Source organism: Oppia nitens, unplaced genomic scaffold, assembly GCF_028296485.1.
Source record: "Oppia nitens isolate AA-2021 unplaced genomic scaffold, nextdenovo-longstitch-racon4-pilon3 scaffold5_pilon_pilon_pilon, whole genome shotgun sequence".
NCBI lineage: Eukaryota > Metazoa > Arthropoda > Arachnida > Sarcoptiformes > Oppiidae > Oppia > Oppia nitens.
Window position 1 is genome coordinate 6,319,055 of NW_026533243.1, and position 19,978 is coordinate 6,339,032.

The window sequence follows — 19,978 nt, forward strand, 5'->3', positions numbered from 1 at the left end:
CATATACCGATATAATAATAATATTTGATAAAATTTTGACGATATTAGCACAATATATATTGTACAATACCTGTATGTTATAGGACTATCTATAGTATACAAGAAAAAAAATATTAATAATTGATATATTCACGTGAATTGAATGTCATAAATATTATTCAAACTGATAATTGGAGAAAAAAATTATTAAAATACAGTCCAAAGTGATTATGAATTAATAAGTGATACATGAAATGTCAAGTACTAGTCATCATAGATTTGAAAATGTCATTAACATTGATATGATTGGCATTCATATTGTGGTCAATGATACTCTTGATTGTAATATTGGTGCCCAAGAAGTGATTTTCATCGAAACTACTGATCAAAAGGTCAAGATTGAGGCAAATGTTAAGCCAAATACTGAACGAGAGGTCAAAGTTTATCGAAACGGAAGTCTTGTTAAACACATAATCGGATCAAAAGTTTTATTGGATAACAAACTCTAATATCAATACATTTATAAAATTACAATTGTTTTATATAATACTGTACTGTAGTACTAAAATGTTATCTCTAATTAATCATTATTTTATATGCAATACATTTGTTTTATTAAAGTATTTAAACAATTTATATAACAGTTGTATCTCTTTATTATAATAATATTTTATAGCTTTTAATGTCTTATTAACTAAAATAATGAGTAAATAATAAAACTATAACTAAAATAAGTTTCAAATATTATTATAGTCACTAATATATAGTGAAAAAGTTTTGTTAATTTTGAATGAATAGTGACATCAAGTGATGCAATGAATGAGTCATTCAATGCATTGGATATCATATGACATATCATAAGAGATATCAAAACAAAACATTTCATACAATTTAAACACTAYTTTCATTGATTGTTACCATCGATGACGACATATATCAATGGATTCAAATGATGAATATTCATACAAAGAGGCGTCGAAAGTGGATCATAATGTCTATTTGTCCTCATACTTGACGGCCATTGACATGAATGCCGTCCAAAATCTTAAAATCGGACGCATTTTGACCATCGATTTGGTGCCTTTGGCTGACAATGGGCGCCACAAAGATATCACTTATATGTTCATCAAAGCAGCGGATAATCCCAAAGAGGACCTAATTTCTCATTTTAATGAATGCTATCAATTCATTTGCGACGGTSTGTCAAATGGTCACAAAGTTTTGGTTCATTGTGTGGCTGGAGTTTCAAGAAGTGCCACAATTGTTATCTCATATCTGATGATTAAAAATAATATATCTTTTGATAAAGCGATGGCTTTGGTCATAAAGAAGAGATCAATTGTTGAACCAAATTATGGATTCTTAAGACAATTAAAACTGTTTGAGAAAATGGGTTTAAAATTAGATCCAATGAATGGTGAATACAGACACTTCTTAATAGAGCACTTGAAGTATCAAATGATTAAAACTCAGCCGTGGTTTAGATCTATTGGACACAATATTAGTGATGATCTAAATCTTTGTCAATCATTAGATAACTATTTGAGAAAAACACAAAATTTAATGATTACTTGTAATTCAAGTCAAAGAATTAGTAAAGCATTTAAATGCAGGAAATGTAGAGAATATTTGTTTAGTGATATCAATGTAATCAAGAAGTTGTCCAATGATTCAGATAAACACAACGTATTGTCAGACTTTGAGTGTCAGTCACTATATGTGGAACCAATAGATTGGATGACACAATATTTGTCTAACAGTATGAGTGGATCAATATATTGCCACAAATGTCACTCAAAATTAGGTGATTTTCATTGGAACTCATTTGATATCAAATGTTGTGACAAACATAACGACAACTCTATTAGAAATTGTCTTATCGTCAGAATTGATGTCAAAAGAGTCGATTCGCCGACAAATCATTTATTATAGTTTTAATAATAATGTTATGAATTACTTGTTTTTATATTATTCTCTATTTTATCATAAAATAATTATATTCTTAAATTAATATTATATTAAATTTATTTTAATAAATTTGAACAATTATTTAATGATTTGCTTAATTTACTCAAACATTTTTCCTATATATTACCGGTAATATACCGTATATATATATATATACACTTTATCAGTATTATCTATTATCTYTAGTTAATTATATGTAAAAACTGATACAAAAATTAACAATATATTATATAGACATAATATTGATGAAAAAATATTTATTAAAATTACATTGATAGAATTGTTTAATATTTATGTATCTATTTTTTTTAAAACTTGGAAAAGGAATAAAAAAAATTAGTAAATCATTTAGTTTATTATGTAATTTGAATTAATTAAAAATAAAATGATATGTTATATTTTTATAAATATAAACAATTTTGCACTTAATATATTAATATTATAATTTATCAACAATTTGTATATTGCAAAAGTTATAATAGATTTTTTTTTAATTTTCACATTTACGGTAATTTTTTATAATTTATATACAATACTTTATATGATTCATCAAATAATTAAAGTGYCATATTATTATTTGCTAAAATTGTTATAAAATTAAATTTAACCTAATTTTATTATTAATATTTTTTAATAATGTTAAAGTTAATAAACTATTTTAAATTAATTTTCTATTCTGATTAAAAGTTATAATTTATTTTAAACTTTAATAGTTTTTAAAGATTAAAGTTATACTATAGTTATTTTCCATAGATATGACTATCAATTGGGAATATTTCGTTAACATTAAAAATATAACGATATATTACAAGTAATGTAAACAGTAATAATTCAATGTATTTTATACAACAATATTATCAGATATTGTGATATAAGTTTACCAATTATTATGAAATGTATAATTTTATTGATAATTTATTTTTATAAATTAATTTTAATAATTAATATTGAAATTAATTGATACGTGATATTGATATCATATCAATTATACTATAGATATGATATGATATAAATGGGGTCACAATTGATACAATGTATGTATCAGTGGTCACATACTGTATATATATTGGCAATGAATATGAGTTTGAAAACTCAAGAATAATAAGTTTAAACATAAAAAATAGGTTTTTTCTGTGATATACTTTGGATAGACATGAGAGGGTGTCTGTGCTGTAGTCTAATAGCTCATAGGTTAGCATTGGTAGTACTGGCGTCACATACCGGTGCTGTGTATTAGTGTGTTAGTTGTGTTTGACTTGTTTTGTGAGAGTCAGACAACACACACAACACATGACATAATAAACAGTGTATTAATCCAAACATTGACTGACTTATGGCCGCATAGAAAGCAATTGACTTTTAATACACTAAACAATCAATTAATGGATTTGAGATAAACTGGACGTTGAAGACAATCAACGATCACTTAATACAAGACCACTGGACGCCCACTTCGGGCCATTGGATCAGTCAAGAGATATTTAGATGAGGTTTAATAGGTATTCAATAAAAGGTCATTCAATTTAAAGTGACTGTGAATTGCGTGAAAAATGGCGACCAATACCTCTGACAACAAGAGTCCTGTCCTAAGAATGGGACAGTTATGGCACACCATCGATGACAATGTGACCGCTGATGGCGAGGACAGTAAGTTTGCCAACGATTTAATACAATTTATTAATATTTTAATTGATTTTTCATTCATTTATCTACTCATTCATTGAGTGATGTTTTGATAAACAAAAGCAAAACAAAACTTTGTTTTTGTCACTCATTTGACATCACATGTGATATCTGTTCACAATTTAAGACAATATTAATTTATATTTCAATTTTAATTTAGTTTTTATTAGTTTCTATCAAAATATAAATTAATTTTATTTAATTGAGTGATTAATTATTTGTATTTATCACAGCTGAAGACGAAGAAGACATACACAGAGGAAATACAGAGACAATGAAATTACGAAGAGAAGGTATTAATTGGGATCTGTTTCGGTGATACTATTGATGATTAATTTGTTATATTAGATATGTCACTGTTTGGTATCTGTCCCGCTTGGGATCAATTTTATTTGGTTGTCTGCGAGTTCTGTAAACAAGTTATCAAACCTCAAGCTCTTCAGAGACACATTGGTTTGCAATTCACATAATTATTGATTTGATTTATTTTAATTGTAATGATGTGTTAATTGAATTAATTATAGAACTAAGGCATTCATTTTGTAAACAAACATCCAATCAGTTGAACAACAATTCATTGAAAATTCAGACAAATAGTACAAAGAACTCAACAACCACTACATTGTCATCAATTTCATCATCTCTGGAGAGGACAGCCATTGCGGACATTAAGACACAAGCATTAGTGAATGGCAACACTGACAACAATGACACCAAAAACAGCATCGATATGATCAACAATAACATTAATAATGTGATCAACAAAAGTAAAAATAGTGACAAAATTTATAATAAGGATTTAGTGAGAAGTGTTTGTAAAAGTGATGTTAAAGTGTTGTTAGACTCTAATGATATCAAACGATTTCTTCTCGACAATAGTGTGGTCGACAAGAATTGTGTAAATAGTAATGAAGTGATGAACAAAAGTGTAAACATTGACTTAAAAAATAACTCAAAACTAATTAATTTATTGTCGCCAAACATGAGTACAACTTTGGACACATTACTTCCCGAACCGACTGGTCCGGGACCGGGATATTCTCTTGGATTTGTTAGTGCCGACAAAAACTCGGTGACTATTAGTTTACCAGAAATCAATATAAATAACAAATATGAGTCAATGCCCGATCTGGAAACAGCAGCTCCTGTGGTAACAGTGGCGCCAAAAAAGAAGTCTTACAAAAAGAACACCAGCCAAAGGAAATTACTTCCGTGTAAAGACCGAGAGTATGATCCAAACAAACACTGTGGTGTCTGTCCTCCAGAAGCCGAAAAACCCTGCACTCGTAGCCTTACCTGTAAGACTCATTCACTAACTCTTCGGCGAGCAGTTACCGGTCGGAGCAAAAGTTTTGATATGTTACTCACCGAACATCGAGAGGCCAAAGAAGCAGCGCTCAGAGCACAAGGCATTGACGTAAAGCCCACAAAAAAGTCAGTTCAAAGACAACAACAACTGTTAAAAGTCTCAAATCAGCTCAAAGACGATCAGAATCAGTATATTAGTGATAAAAACAATTATCAATCAACTGGTCGGACGTTTTTAAGTGATTCTCAATTAATTGACACAAACATAAGTTCTAATAAAAATAGTTTGTTATCACATCCTACGACAACATTGGTGTCTTCTAATATAAATTATTTGAGTCGTAAATCACAACAYCCGAAGCCATCAAAATGTCATCTACGACTGGATCAAATTGAAATGAATGGTTTGGACGGCATTCCCAAAATGCCAATTCATCCGAAACCGGCGGCAGTTTGTAACTACAATATTCGTAAAAGTGATGGCATAAGACTCATTAGCCGAAATTGTGACTTGACTTTAGCTAATTTGAGGGCAACTTTCAATACCCCTCTAATTGTGTCAAAGTTAGTGAACAGACAACAAAAGTGTACATCAAATGTGTCTCAAACACCAACCACTCAAATATCCGTCAAAAGTCCAGTTCGTACTAATAATCAAAGCTTTTCTGCCAATAAAAAATTAAGGACTTCTATCGATTGTGAACCGATTCCAGTGATAAAAGCAGAATCGCCATCAGTAGCTACAATGGCTACCGAGACAGTGACTGGTGATCCCTATAGTTTTACCGATGCTTTTATTGTCAACAATAGCAACGGTAAYAGTAATAGTGCTAACAGTTATACTTACGTTAAGCCAAAGACAACAATCACTAAGAATAGTAATAACACATCGAAAAAGTCGAAAAAATCGAAAACAGAAGTCAATTGTTTTACACAAAACTCAAGCCTTTTAAGTAATGGACACCACATTGTAATTAATAATTAATAGTTAATTAATATTTGAATGATTCCATAGATATCTTGTTAATTATTATAAATTATATGTTTTAAATTAATATCAGAATTTTGTTTTTATAAAAAAATATTAATTGAGTAATAATTCCCAAAATATTGCACAAACAAAAAAAGCAAAATGCAATAACAAATTATTTAAATTAAATTTTTTTAAAAATTGTTGAAATTATTGATATCTGTATATATATATAGATATTACATATCTGTTGCCGATTTTTATCCCAAATGTGAAAATATTTATTATAAGGGTTGAGAAAAGCAAATTATGTAATTATAGTAAATTGTAATTTATTGTAAATTTAAATGAAACTCGAGTGTAGTTTATTGTATTCATATAATTGTTGCGAATCTTCAAATTAATGAAAAATCAACGGCTCTTTACTTAAAATTTATTTTTTTGTACTAAATTTAAGAAATTTTTATTAAAAATACATATAAAATATTTATTTGTTTTCGTGATAAATTGAATAACACTATTATGACCAGTAACTGGACTTTCATCATAAAAATAATCCATTCATTGCTTAATTTAACAGTTAATTGTCATTTTAAAGTGCTATTAAATGCTTAATTCTGACGTTAAAATGACATAAAATTGCGCTTAAATATAAATAATCATAAATCTAATAAAATATAGTAACAAATATAAAACATCCATTTGGCGTTAAAACAAAAATAAATAAATGTCAAAATGATAACAAAATTCATCAATAAAAATATTAAAAGTATCTCTCGATTACCGGTAATAAAATATAATACAATAACCAATTTAAGGCACAAAATATAAGGATCTTTTTGATTTTTTTTGATCAAATATTAAGTCAAATTATGGCAATAGTTATAACAAATTGCATGATTAAAAGTAATTAAATTAGATAATAAAAACCCTATTTTGATAAATATTTAAAAAAACTAATTCTAAAATAAATGATATAAAAAATAATTAAGTGACAGGTATTGGGCCACTAGTGCTCAATAGGCCTCTTCGTTGCTGTTGTTTTCGTTGTTCAGTCATCTGATGAATACAATTGAATTAATTAGTTATTATTTTTTTAATAATTTAAACCATAATTACCTGATCTTTAAGTTCATACAATTGTTGGCTTAATATTGAGATAACTTTATTAGTGTTTTCGAGTTGAGATTGCAATACTCGGACCTCATTTTGCTCGGACTCGCTATCATTGGCTGCTAAAGACATGGCTCTCATCCGTGGAAACCAATCCAAGTTACGTTGCTATCAATAATGAGTATTAATTAATTAATCATTAATATACTGATGAATATGCAAACCTTGATCATAGTGGCCACATAGCTCTCTGGTCCCGTAAATTCAGTCGGATTTTTTACTTTGACTAATACTATAAAATAGAGATAATGCCACATATTATGTTCGCATCGGATGTGCTCTTCAAATGAGACACTCTTGTTGTCGAAAGCAGATCTTTCCAATCCTATATATAAAATTAGATAATTAACCAGTAGTTCAACAATTGATGAAATTAAGCAAATTTACCGCAAATAAAACATGTATTCCTAAGAATCTCATCCTTGTGTTGTTTTTCACTTCTAAGATCAGCAAATGTATCAATAATTACACCAAATATTAAGTTAAGATCAATAATAATGACAACGAAAAAGAAGAGCAAATCGTAGATAACTCGGGCGACAAACAGCGGTTCCATAGAACTCGGAGAACGCAAGACATCGCCGATTCCGCCGCCATTTCTGATGCCCTGATTTAGGGTCGTTATGATACACATTATCAGTGAATCACAGACTCTCTCTTTCACCGTTTCTTCGTATAATTCTTCAGTAATTTCGATATTTTCTGAGTCATTGGTTTTGTTAATCAAATCGAGTAAAATACTTGAATTCTTTAGATTGGCGTCCGTTTGATTCGTTGTGTTATTGCATCCAATACTTGAATTATTATCAAAACAATAGTTATTTTCTTCTAAATTCAATTCTGATAATTCGTTATTTTTATGTTTGGAAATATAAGAAGAGTCGACTTCCATAAGAAAGTCGTTACTAAAAAACATATAACCGACGATTGAAAATAAATAAACTAAAACTAATGCTAAAATTGCTGTTAAAATAATGGATCGACCATTTCTTGTCACTGATTTTATTACATTTCTAAGTGTTTCTTCTTGATAGACAACGTTTAAAAGCTATTGGTTTAATAATTGAATAAAAATTGATTTATTATAAATTTAAAAACATTAGTACCGGTTAATCAACTTTAAATACTCACTAATATACTATAAATCAATGGATGAACAACAAGACCAACAATACAGAAGATAAGATAACTGATGTGATAAAGAAATTCTTTGTCTATTAAAATATGTTTAATTTCTTTATTAAAGGTTCCGTGATTTCCCATAATTGAGATCAAATGGACAGTAGTGACGATCACATTAGTTAAGCCCAACAAGAAAAGTGTCGGACGAATGCCTATACTGTATATTAATCGTAATATGAATGATGCGCCCAAAACACGAATACCGACCCTTCCAGACATTGTTAATACAGTCGACAAAGATATCAACATAATTACCCAAATTATCGCTGATAATCGAGAATCCAATTCTATAATATTTAAAAATATTTAATTAAATCATTTTAATTTTTAAAGAGTTTAACGCAATATTAGTTACCGGTTTGTGCGGGAAAAGGATAGAAGAAAGCTATAATAATATTGATTAAAACGACTAAATTAAATGACATAGAGTTCCACATTGACATGTGTCGGGACACCCAAAACAACAGTGGCTGAGCTAAAGTGTATGAAAAAGATATCAATTTTTCAATAAAACATTTTAATAAACAATTCAATTAACAAGTAATACCTCTCAACTTCTTTTGCCATTTCATTTCATTGAAAAGATCGTCTGTTCGCTCAAAAAAGTCGGACACTTTGCTTCCCTGTTCATCCCTTTCTGCCGAGTGATATGTTTTCATTTTGGACTCACGGGTCAAGAATTCACAAATTTGTGGCACTGGAAACACTATCTGTTCCATAGTTCGGTCATGTCTTACGATCTGATTTAATAAAAAAAAACAAATTAATAACAAAATGAATCCATCCATCCATTCAAATCAATCTAATTATTACCTCAATCTGTGCGGTATGTGATTGATAATAACTGAGCGAATCTTTCATTTTTAAATTCACTTCAATGTCAGTGTCACCAGAATTCTTGAGAAGTGACGCTAAATCTTTGTTGTGTTGCGCCAATTGATGGCACAAAATGTATATATTATGACCCACTTCTTTAGGGTTAACCACATCATCATTATCATCGATATCCGAAAAGCTATCGATTTCATCACTGATGTCTTCAATTTGATGAAAGGCATTACAGGTCACTTCAACCAACTGTTTGGGAATCATATTAAATAAAATTCTTTCGGCATTTTCAGAGTCGGCTCTACTTTCCATAATAGCTAACAATAATTTCGATGCATTATTCTTAAGCTCTAAGACCAGATCCATTCGTTTCTTTCCYAATGGGTTTATATCGTTAAGAATCAGTGCTATTATAATATCGATGCCATTGGACTCATGCATTGCAATACAATTTTGATTTTCATGACACGGGCCCTGACAGTACTCGGTTAATGTCTCCAATGTTTGGTTAACAAGTGTTACATTATGTTCATTGATATAGAGTCCTAACAAACCTAATCCACCAGTTGTTGAACCACACAGTCTATCCAAAAACATAAGTGTTTCTGATATTAGATTGAAATTATTTTTACTGTTTTGATGTCTTAAATAATTCTGTAGCTCAGAGTTATGGTTTTCGCACAACAGTTGCAAAAATCTTAAGATTTGTTGCATAACTGTTATTTCTGAGGGAAGACGGGCTTCATTTGTTTTACTTTTAGACTCACGCCTTTCGGTGCCATAAACTAAGTAAACGTCTTCAAGAGGAACAAAACCATTAGCAGAACTAACCGAATCTCTTTCATAACTATCACCAAATGACGAATTATTTATCAATGGAGTGGATGGAGTATAACTCAAACTATTAATGTGTTGATATGCTTTTGAAGTGACATTTGCTGCATCCATGAGCTGCTGTTTGAGCTCATCGGTCATAACAAATCCATTGTGCGAACGACTATTCCTCAGCGTATCCTTTCTTCCATAAGGATTGTTATTTTCATTCTTATCGTTACTGTTGTCGTCATCCCTATTGACTCTGTTTTGATCACTTGAACTGACATTAATAGTAGACTTGATCTCGTGCTGAGCAAACTTTATCTTATCATAAAAAACTTTGAAAAATTTTTCAGTAGCCGCTGTCTCAGTGGTCAGCTTCTGGTAAATGGACTTTTGAATGGTTGAATTACCGCCTTCAAGGAGGGCTATACCCAGTTCGACACACTCGACAAATATGTTATGACTCGGATTTATCATAATTAATTCAATGACAAGATTACTACAGCCCTCTTTGTCCAAATGGCACTGTACTTCAGCTAATGTCATCTGAGCTCTGGGTAATAGTATAGCTCCCGGTCCGTACTGTGTCGTCGACTTTACTATTTTTGTTATTTTTGTTAGACTTTTATTAGAGTCCGCTTTATTTGCCATTTTGTTTATATCACTTCTCGACAAATATCTATCCAACAAAACTTTACGCAATGCTTCGCCCTAACAAATCATTTATAAATATATTATATTTAAAATTTAACTTAATTTATATAATATTATTTAAATAATAATAATTTCAATAAGATATAAACAAAACTTAAGTGACAAATCAAACGTCAAATCGATAAATAAATCAAATCAAATGTGCAAAAATCAAACCAAAATAACAATCAATAGAAAATAAAAACAATATATAAAGGGATGCAAACGTTTGTGTAAATTATACTCAAAAATAAATTGTGTCAATACTTGTATATCATTATAAAATTTGCAAATGTCTTACCCGTTCTCTATTCAAGATTTCCTTTTCGGTTAACAAAAGGTCGAGTAAAGCCTTTACCGTTAATATATTAGGGGAGAGTATATTATTTTATATTATATATGGATTTTTGTATTGGATTTTTATAGCTTTAATTCTAATCAATTGATTTGATCTCAATTTAAATTAAATATACATAAAATCTCACCCTTTCTTCATAGTCCGGATCAATTGCCAACATTTCTTTCAGTGTTTGTAATACTTTAACACAAAGTTTTTCCTCTTTTTCTTCCATTAATCTTTCGGTATGTTTAATAAGTCGACTAATAAATCCTCCGTTTTCACACATACGCCGCGCTTCTGTGTTCGGTGGGAACAGCATTTCTGGTTTGTAGAGGACATCAACAAACACAGACAATTCTGCCAAAACTAATGGTCTTAATTGTTCCTCCAAAAGTGATACAATATCTTGAAAACCTTCAATTATTGAACGATCATTTCTAAAGTTGGACTGTGATGTCGTCTGAATGATGTCCAGTGTCGGAGGTTTTCTACTAGAAGTGCCGGTGCGAGCAGCGGACAACCAGACTCTCGTGTGTTTAGATAATAAATTCTGTTTTTGAAACATTTGTGTCACTTGTGTTTCCAGTTCTGTCGGAATGGCAATTCCTCGAGTCTTCGATATTTCCATCAATGACTTAATGCACATCTCAACGTTCATCCGTTGCGGTAATGATAGCCAAGTGCTGGTACTCAGTCGGAAAGCTCCTTGAAGTACGCGTACAAACACTGGTTGATGAGTCTGTTAGACAACCAATTATTTTTAAGTCAAAAGATGTAAATAACAAAAAAAAACATTATTATTGATACAAATGTATTCKGATTAGTCTTACATCAGTTAAATCTATTCTTTGAGGTTTTGCGGCACTATTTTTGGTGGATAAGTGCTTCTGGATTTCGGTAAAGTTAAGAGTATAATCGGGAAATGCATGCAAATTGGAAATTCAACCAATTTTTAAAATGTTTATCAACCAAATACCAAAACCAAATGAAAATGGGATAAAAGCAAAAATTTTTAGTGCAAATAAACTAAAGTTTTTCTAAATAAGCATTTCGTTTACTAGAAAATTAATTTTCTTAATATGTCATATCAAAGGATTTATATTTTTAAAAAAATAAATATTAATGAAATACCTGAACACTTGAACTCTGATCACTAAATGGCGAATTAAAGAAAGTTGTGACCAAATTCATGATTGAATGCGTGACATATGTTTCGAGTGCAAAGTTGGCGTGATTTCGGTCGTGTGTGGCGTTACATACCGTCGCCATATCGACTAAAAAGTTTTCCAGAAGTGTCCAAATATGGTTCGACGCATAGATCTCTTTCATTTCCATTTCGGTATCAATGAAACAATGGGTCAAAAAGTTTATGTACGCCTCCTTTACTTCGGCGATACAATCTGGATGTTCGACAACAAGAATAATGTCATCCAATGAGAGCAATGAATGACATTTAACTTCGGTAAAGGCATTCTTGCCTTCCGTACAACAGGCCAACAGTTTAACCAGATTTATGTGATACTGAAGATGGCCGGACTCATCCAAACGATTTCGTTCACTTCTCATCATTTCAATCAAATGATTAAAACTAGTTTTATCGTTATAAAAGACTAATACATCTTCGCCAGCATTGACCAACTCTTGCATAACCATATTCTGACACTTTCTAACCACTTGTCCCTCGGCTTTAACAATAGTTTGCAAAAATTTAAGATATTGGACGTGTCGGCCGTGAGTGACAATACACTGAACAAAATGTTGAATAACTCGTTCATTGATTTCATTGCAAAGAGTAAAATTGTCGCGATATATGGCACACATAGTGCGGGCGTCAACCAAATTGGGAGTCATGAAGAGCTCTAAATGCTTCTCCAGTATTGTCTGATTAGGAGTATTGCTTAGACAGAAGTGTTGGAGAAACTCATGAGCCAAACGCATCACTTCATTCATCTTAATGTCATCCTTCTTGTCGTAGGGTATTCTTAACAATTCAAGTACAACAATATGTGCGCCCATATTCCTCAACAACCGTTGCTCGTGTTTACGGGCTTTCACTTCATTTTTAAGTCCAGTGCTCTCCTGAACACAAAGTTTGGTCAACCGAAGCAATATTTCCCGAATCGTCTTATAGTTTTTTGAATGTGAAATATTGATTGTTTGAAAACCAGATTCTAATCCAATTGGTGACGAAGAGTTACTTCTAAACAGATGATCGGGAACTGTTTTATTGGTGTCGTGTTCATCGGGATCGCCATCAGAACCTTTAATTGATTTTGTTTTTCCAACACTTCCAGATTCTTCATCCATTGCTTTGGATTTATAAACCCAAAGCTCTGATTTTTCAACTAATAGTCTGAACTGATCCAAATCTAATTTAATTTGCTTATAGTTTTCGACATCACTGGTTGATACTAGTAATTGAACTTGTTTAAATGATTGAAGTACTTCTTGACGCTGAGAGAAATGTCGAAACAGTAGATGAAGTGAACCGCTCACAAGTGGTGGATATTCATGCATTGTTAGGTGAAGAAGTACTCTCAAGAAAGTGCAGCCACCGTTACCGTCTAAATCAATGTCGTCATTATTTTCGCCACCAAATATCAGTTCTGCCTGTTGTCCGATATGTGCCAAATCGATACCCTTTTCTCCAATATTAACCGTATCGTCCAAAACATTGAATTTATCAATTGATTCATCATTTTCATGACTCGCCTCAATCTCTTTCTTAAATATAGTCAATAAACCCGTTATTCTGTAGTCAAGTCTAACGTTTAAAATAAACTGCAAAATCTCTATAATCTTCAATTTAGTGTCCATCACATTAGTATCCATTTCACAACTAACTTCTGGAGATACACTCAGATTTCCTGTTATTGAAACATCACTTTTGACAGTTTGATTGGTTTTAATTGTTTTCAATTTATCTCTGTTTAGAATAAGATTTGTCATAACATTACTAATATCACCGATTGATTTCATTGGAGTATCTTTAAGATTSACAGCTTCGGTGACCATCTTTTTAATGGATGGTTCAGTTGTACAGTCGAGTATATTAAGCAATGTTTTAGTCAATCGTAATAAATCGCAAAAATTATAGAAACCAAAATAGATGAGCTCTCGGGCAAGTTTGACCACTTCAAAGGTCAACTTGTTTTGCTCGCGATCGGCAAATGACCAGACATGGCTCACAACATTGCACAGGTATTCCTCAACAAATGTTATAATTGCAGCAAATTTTTTCTTAACGGCCTCTTTAGCCGACATATCTTGTTGTTTGTTTGTATCGTAGTCTTCAATCGACAACTTTCGAGGAATCTCAGACCAAAGTCTGGCATATTTTACAGGAGTTATCTGTTCCTGAGGGTCACGATCAACGTGCATATGAAGCAATAGTCGACAAAATGAAGCCCTTAAATCAAACGGAAGACTTTCGTCTGACATACACTTATGTATTAAATCGATGTCCAAATGTGACGATAAATTATTAATGGCTAAATATTGTCGATCTAAACACATATTACTAAACAAATCTAATTGATGTCTATAATAATCCAAAATGTTTTGATCTTCAGCACATCCAGAGGTAATACCTTTTGCTAACTCACGAATTGATTTAGATTTAGTCGAGTTATCCCATAGAAGAACAATATCCTCTTCTTCTTCTGTGGTAACAAATGGTTCGGATTCGCCCTCTATTTCATAATCCACTTCGACCTGAGTCCTCACTAAACGCGTTTCAATGAGAATATCACTATTTTTTGGCGATAAAACTGTTTTACAAATCAGTTCCTGTGTTATAGGAATCGCCACTTTCTTGGAAATACACAAATCAGACAAATAATCTAAGAATCTTGACTCTCGGTTCTTGCGTACCAATGAAACAAATGTCTCGATTTCATTAGCGGTGATGTGTTGTTCCAATAGTTTTCTATTGCTATGTAATAATGCAGTGATAGTGTCTTCAGCCAAGACATCGTAACCGATTTGTTTTTGCATAAATCCAAACCAGTTTGCAATATATTCTTGATTTTTGCGGTAATCATGTTGTGAGAGTCGAAGTACACGATAGCATAGCCGACAAATCTGTTTGTACGGCGCATATCGTGTGTCGCTGAGCTCCTCCATGTGAAGCATCGGTTCTCCGCCATCGATGCAAGTGAACGGTGCCTGAAGTATCTTAAACAAGTGCTTCAGAATATTCTGTTCTCGCAAAAGCTTTTGTCGCTCGCGATTAGTAGTTGTCGGAACCAATTCAAAAGGATCGACACGTTTTGGGTCGTTCTCCAGATCAGTAATAAAGTAAATGATTTCAATTAACAATTGTGTAACGAGTTTGCGCTCATTTTGTGTGATTTGCTTTTTCTCTAATTGTATCGCTATTTTAGTCAACACTTTGCACGCATCGTTAGCAAAGTCCAGGTCTCGTACCTCAACGGGTGATACCGGAACCAAAGCAAATGCCTCTTTATCCTCTCGAATCAGAGCACAACCAACTTTAGACATAACCGGCCTTTCATTTTCTTTATCGATAGGAATGTTAGTGCTGTGAACCCAAGTGTTGGTACAAATGTGTTTAAGTCTGACATAAGAGTTTTGAGGCACCAGATCGTCGTGTCGGGTAAGAGTGGTTAAGTCCAACTCAAATATACTGGCGATGTCATAGCTGTGAGGCACTGAAACCAATTGAAAGACATGATTGTCTGCTACACCTCTTAGTTTATTTCTCATAAGATCAGGTGTTGTTTCTTCATCGATCTCTGCGGCTAAATATTGACCGGTGGCTAAGTGTCTAAATCTAAACAATGAGTTCCAATGTCCGGCACCACCTTTGCACGGGTCGTGTTGAACCACTTCTATTTCCCACAAAGCCTTTGATGAAGTGGCAGATGTGGCGGCCGCACGTGCAGTCGTCCTGAGAAACACGTATTGCTTTTTCTTGTATTCATCCATTGTTAGGAACTTTTCCTGTTCGGCGTGAAATAGACGAACCACATCACCACCTGATTTCAAATACAATCGCCGGTAATATGTATATACAGTACAGTATATTATAGTATATATTAAATATTTATAATTTATTCATTTGCTTTTTATTTGTATTTATATTTATAGTAACAGTAAATAATATATTTTAATATTCGTATCATATACTGTATATTATACAGTATTATGCAAAAATATTTATATATATAAATTAAAAATGCAATATAAATATAGTATTATATATGAAGTAAAAGAAACAAAACGTGTTTAATTTTGATATAATTTTTATCTATAAATTTGAATTATGTTAGTTATAACCTTAAAAATCAATCAAACGCTAATCAAAAAATAATAATGAATGAATAGTTAGTATAAACCAAATAAATTTAAATTGCTTGCATATAAAAAAATTAAAAATTATTATTTTACCGTAACTTTAATTAAAAATATTCATCGCATAAAAATTATTATTTGTTTATGAAAAGTAAATACTTTAAAATTTTGAAATTTTTTGGTAAATTCATTAAATATTATTTTATCAATAAATATGTTGCTATCATAACATCCGCTATAATAACAATTTTTCACTTAACAAATGCATATTAAATTGATTAATGCCATAAAAATATTTACCAAAACAATTACATTACTTTTATAGCATGAAAATTAAGTTAAGCTTTAAAAATTGGATAATTTTATAAATTATTTTATCATAACTTGAAACTTCAATTAACACAAAGTTAAATAAATTTATCAAAATTTTAATCTACAGTATAGTACAGTATAATGTGTATTTTAATCATCAAAAAATATGTGAAATTTGATACATAGCCTATGTAACAGAGGATTTCAAATATCTAATTTTTTAGATTTAATATTTAAAATTCTTAATGTATTTTAATGACATAAATTTGAAATTTTTATTTTAAAATAATAAATTTTAATGCATAACACTTATATACAGTCTGTAAATTGTATATTAAATTTAAGTAACATTTGATATTCAAAAACAATTAAAGCATACATTAAAAATTTATACAATGTATGTATATTTAGTAAACAAATCATAAAACATATGATACAAATCAATAAATCATTGAAATAATCAAATACTTTCATCAAGCCTTCAAATGCTGCAAATAATATACACAAATGTGTTGAAATAACGACTAAACTCAAAATTTTATTATAATTTTAATAAATATTGTTTATACAAAACATTATAAATTATTTTTATATTTGTATTATGTAAAATTTATTAATATAATAATATACTGTATGTATATAAATTATTAATAAAATGTACACAAAAAATATACTATTTATGACAGGAATTTTGATCTACCAGTAGTTTTAAATGCAAAAATTAAGTTAACTATGTAATGCATTTTTATGTTGTATAATACAATATCATAATATGATAAACTAATGATAGTTAAATACTAGTTTAATAAAATTGTGTATAACTAATAAAGTATAACATAATAAATAACTAAAATACAATCTATTTTCATTTTAAAGCAATTATCATATGTATTATATAACTGATAGTTGCCTCAAATAGTGTCAAATATACTGTATATTCATTAATACATTATCTTATTTAATAAGTATTATAATTATAGATTAATCTTTAGTTGAAATAACATATAAATAGACTTATTATTTGACTGATAAACAAATACAGAATAAAAATACATAAAAAACTATTTAAACTTATTTTAATATAACATTTATCACAAGTTTTTATGATTTATAGACCATTAAAATTAATGTGAGAAAAATAGACATACCTTTGAGGACATCGTCAATGTTTTCTTTATAGTCCATAAATAGGCATATTTTCCAACATGTATTGCAATTAACAGCATTTACTTCCTTACAGCCGATATTGTCTGGCAGTTCATAATTACTGGCGTGAAGTGGTTGTCCCGCATTTACCGGTGTTAACACAACTTTGTCACCGACCACAACATTATCGCCCTGTTTTGTAAAACTATTAAAACAAATGGCTATTGAAAATTAAGTAGACGTCCTTACAGTAGCCCTGAGCTTATAGAAAGGCACGATATAAAACCAAGAACCCTCATTACCATTGCTGTCCAAATAGACTCTCATCGAGTTCTTCTCCAAGAGTGCCGGCAATCGCTTATTAACTGTCAGATACTTATTACTCTTGAGATGCAATAATTGAATGACACCTCCGTATTGAATGATACTTCCGAGTGATTTCTTGTTTTCGGTTTCATTCTGTTTCTTCTCTAGTTCTGCGGCGTGCTATCAGTCAGACAAACAGACAGACAAACAAATCAATTAATCAATCAATTGGTTTAATACTAATAATTATGATTTACGTGTAACTTCTTGAGCAATAAGGCATCACTTCTGTTAGTCTGATTGTTGGACTGTTTGGCCGCTTTCCAGAACTGCTTCTGAGCTGAGTATCTATTCATTGGACACATCTTGAAAAGACAGTCTTTTGAAAGTAAAATATATGTTAAATAAGTTTTGCTAAAACATATGATAATAATATGTAAAGAAAAAATGAGTAAAAAACCTCTAAACTTCTTGGGAGGATCTGATGGGTCGCCAGCGTTGGGCTGAACCACACATCGGTCGTCAACCAAACTGTCAACATATCATATATAGTATATAAACAATAGTTTAATACTATCTATAATCGGTTATCATTGGCCACTATAACTCACCCGAGTGTGGACAGGAATCCCGAAACAGTTCCCTCAGCAAACAGAGAGACCATATCTCCGATGTGGAGAAAAGATGCGCTGTTTTCGCACATTTTAACCACAGATTATATCACTGACCACTTGCTGGTCGTGTAATCAGTGAAAAGATGATCAACAGTTGGTTTGTTTGCACTATAATTATGGGACCACTTGTGTCACCAAATCATACAACAAATAAGACATCAGTGAAGGCACTAATCCATTAGTTGGCCAACCATTTGGTCACTAATTTTATACCATTTAATACATTATTTGTATTAAATTATCACTTAATTTAATACTTATTTCAAAGCATAACAACAAMACATTTGCTGTCATATACTGCTATGTGTTGTCATAACTGGTGTTATATATTACTATCAGTAATACTATTTGTCGTCAAATTTAATTAAAAATAACAAAAACAACAATAAATTAAAATAACAAAAACATAACAACAAAAAACAAATGAATTACTAATGAAATAATAAAAAATCACATTTAATCACAACTAATAACACATAAAATAATTGCATTGAAATAATCAAAATTAAACTAAAAAAAACTACTGTTCAGTACTGTATATATATTTATTAAAGAAAACTAATTGTATAATACTGTACACTACATGTATGCAAAAAAATCCAATAAAATTATATTCAAGTGTCGCTTAAAATAAATCATTTATTATAGTTGTGATCATCACTTGTAAACTAGTTATGCATTACTGGCTCTGATATATCACTTGAAAGTTTTTATATATAAAATATACAAAAACTCAATTCATTTACTTTTAACATTAAAATAATAATAACAAAACAACTATTTATTTATTTAATGTTTCAAAATTCAATAGCAAATGTTGTTTTAGTTACACATATTTGTTGGTTTTCGTAGCCTTAGCTTAGTTTTGTAAGTACTCTATAATATTATTATAATATTATAATACATTGACTGCTATTTGAAATAACAGTCCTCTTATATATTATGATTGCGCATGAATTAACGTCAATTTAGTTAACTATACATAATGTATATTTTAGTTTTAATAGTTTTTTTTAATGATATTAACTTAATTTTTAATATTCTCTCCTATTTATTACTAATACAAAAATTATTATTATATGATTATTTTAATTTAATATAAATTAGTCTATTTGTGCTACTGCTAATTTACTAAATGCATTGTATTTCACTTTATTTAATTAATAACAATTAAAATACAGTAATTTACTTTTATTATTAATCTAATGCAATTTTATATATCATATATTTTTATTGTTATTATTTGTAATCTTAGGTTTTTATATTATTTTTATTATATAT

The 19,978-nt window shown here is 30.2% G+C and overlaps 3 protein-coding genes across 6 annotated transcripts; 2 read left to right on the plus strand and 1 right to left on the minus strand.

Annotated features, from left to right (window-relative positions):
• Nucleotides 1–773: 773 nt before the first annotated feature.
• On the plus strand, nucleotides 774–1,911 carry LOC128961655 (dual specificity protein phosphatase MPK-4-like). Its single transcript, XM_054307912.1, has one exon. It carries the CDS (start codon nucleotides 919–921, stop codon nucleotides 1,909–1,911), a length of 993 nt encoding a protein of 330 aa, XP_054163887.1. The 5' UTR covers nucleotides 774–918.
• A 1,175-nt stretch (nucleotides 1,912–3,086) lies between these two features.
• Nucleotides 3,087–5,996, plus strand: LOC128961865 (ataxin-7-like protein 1). The gene is made up of 4 exons (XM_054308170.1): nucleotides 3,087–3,594; nucleotides 3,864–3,923; nucleotides 3,979–4,083; nucleotides 4,155–5,996. Exons 1-4 carry the CDS (start codon nucleotides 3,498–3,500, stop codon nucleotides 5,921–5,923), a joined length of 2,031 nt encoding a protein of 676 aa, XP_054164145.1. The 5' UTR covers nucleotides 3,087–3,497; the 3' UTR covers nucleotides 5,924–5,996.
• A 447-nt stretch (nucleotides 5,997–6,443) lies between these two features.
• LOC128961860 (inositol 1,4,5-trisphosphate receptor-like) lies at nucleotides 6,444–18,978 on the minus strand. Of its 4 annotated transcripts, XM_054308162.1 has the most exons (17): nucleotides 18,635–18,978; nucleotides 18,484–18,554; nucleotides 18,281–18,402; nucleotides 17,967–18,203; nucleotides 17,720–17,909; nucleotides 12,075–15,943; nucleotides 11,774–11,830; nucleotides 11,089–11,682; nucleotides 10,905–10,955; nucleotides 9,077–10,621; nucleotides 8,811–9,003; nucleotides 8,619–8,738; nucleotides 8,213–8,550; nucleotides 7,469–8,129; nucleotides 7,246–7,406; nucleotides 7,028–7,189; nucleotides 6,444–6,967 (listed from the first exon to the last, which is right to left on the minus strand). In XM_054308162.1, exons 1-17 carry the CDS (start codon nucleotides 18,724–18,726, stop codon nucleotides 6,896–6,898), a joined length of 8,535 nt encoding a protein of 2,844 aa, XP_054164137.1. In that variant the 5' UTR covers nucleotides 18,727–18,978; the 3' UTR covers nucleotides 6,444–6,895. The 4 variants fall into 4 exon arrangements, with proteins under 4 accessions (XP_054164137.1, XP_054164139.1, XP_054164138.1 ...); XM_054308164.1 differs by lacking the exon at nucleotides 11,774–11,830; XM_054308163.1 differs by lacking the exon at nucleotides 10,905–10,955.
• Nucleotides 18,979–19,978: the final 1,000 nt, after the last annotated feature.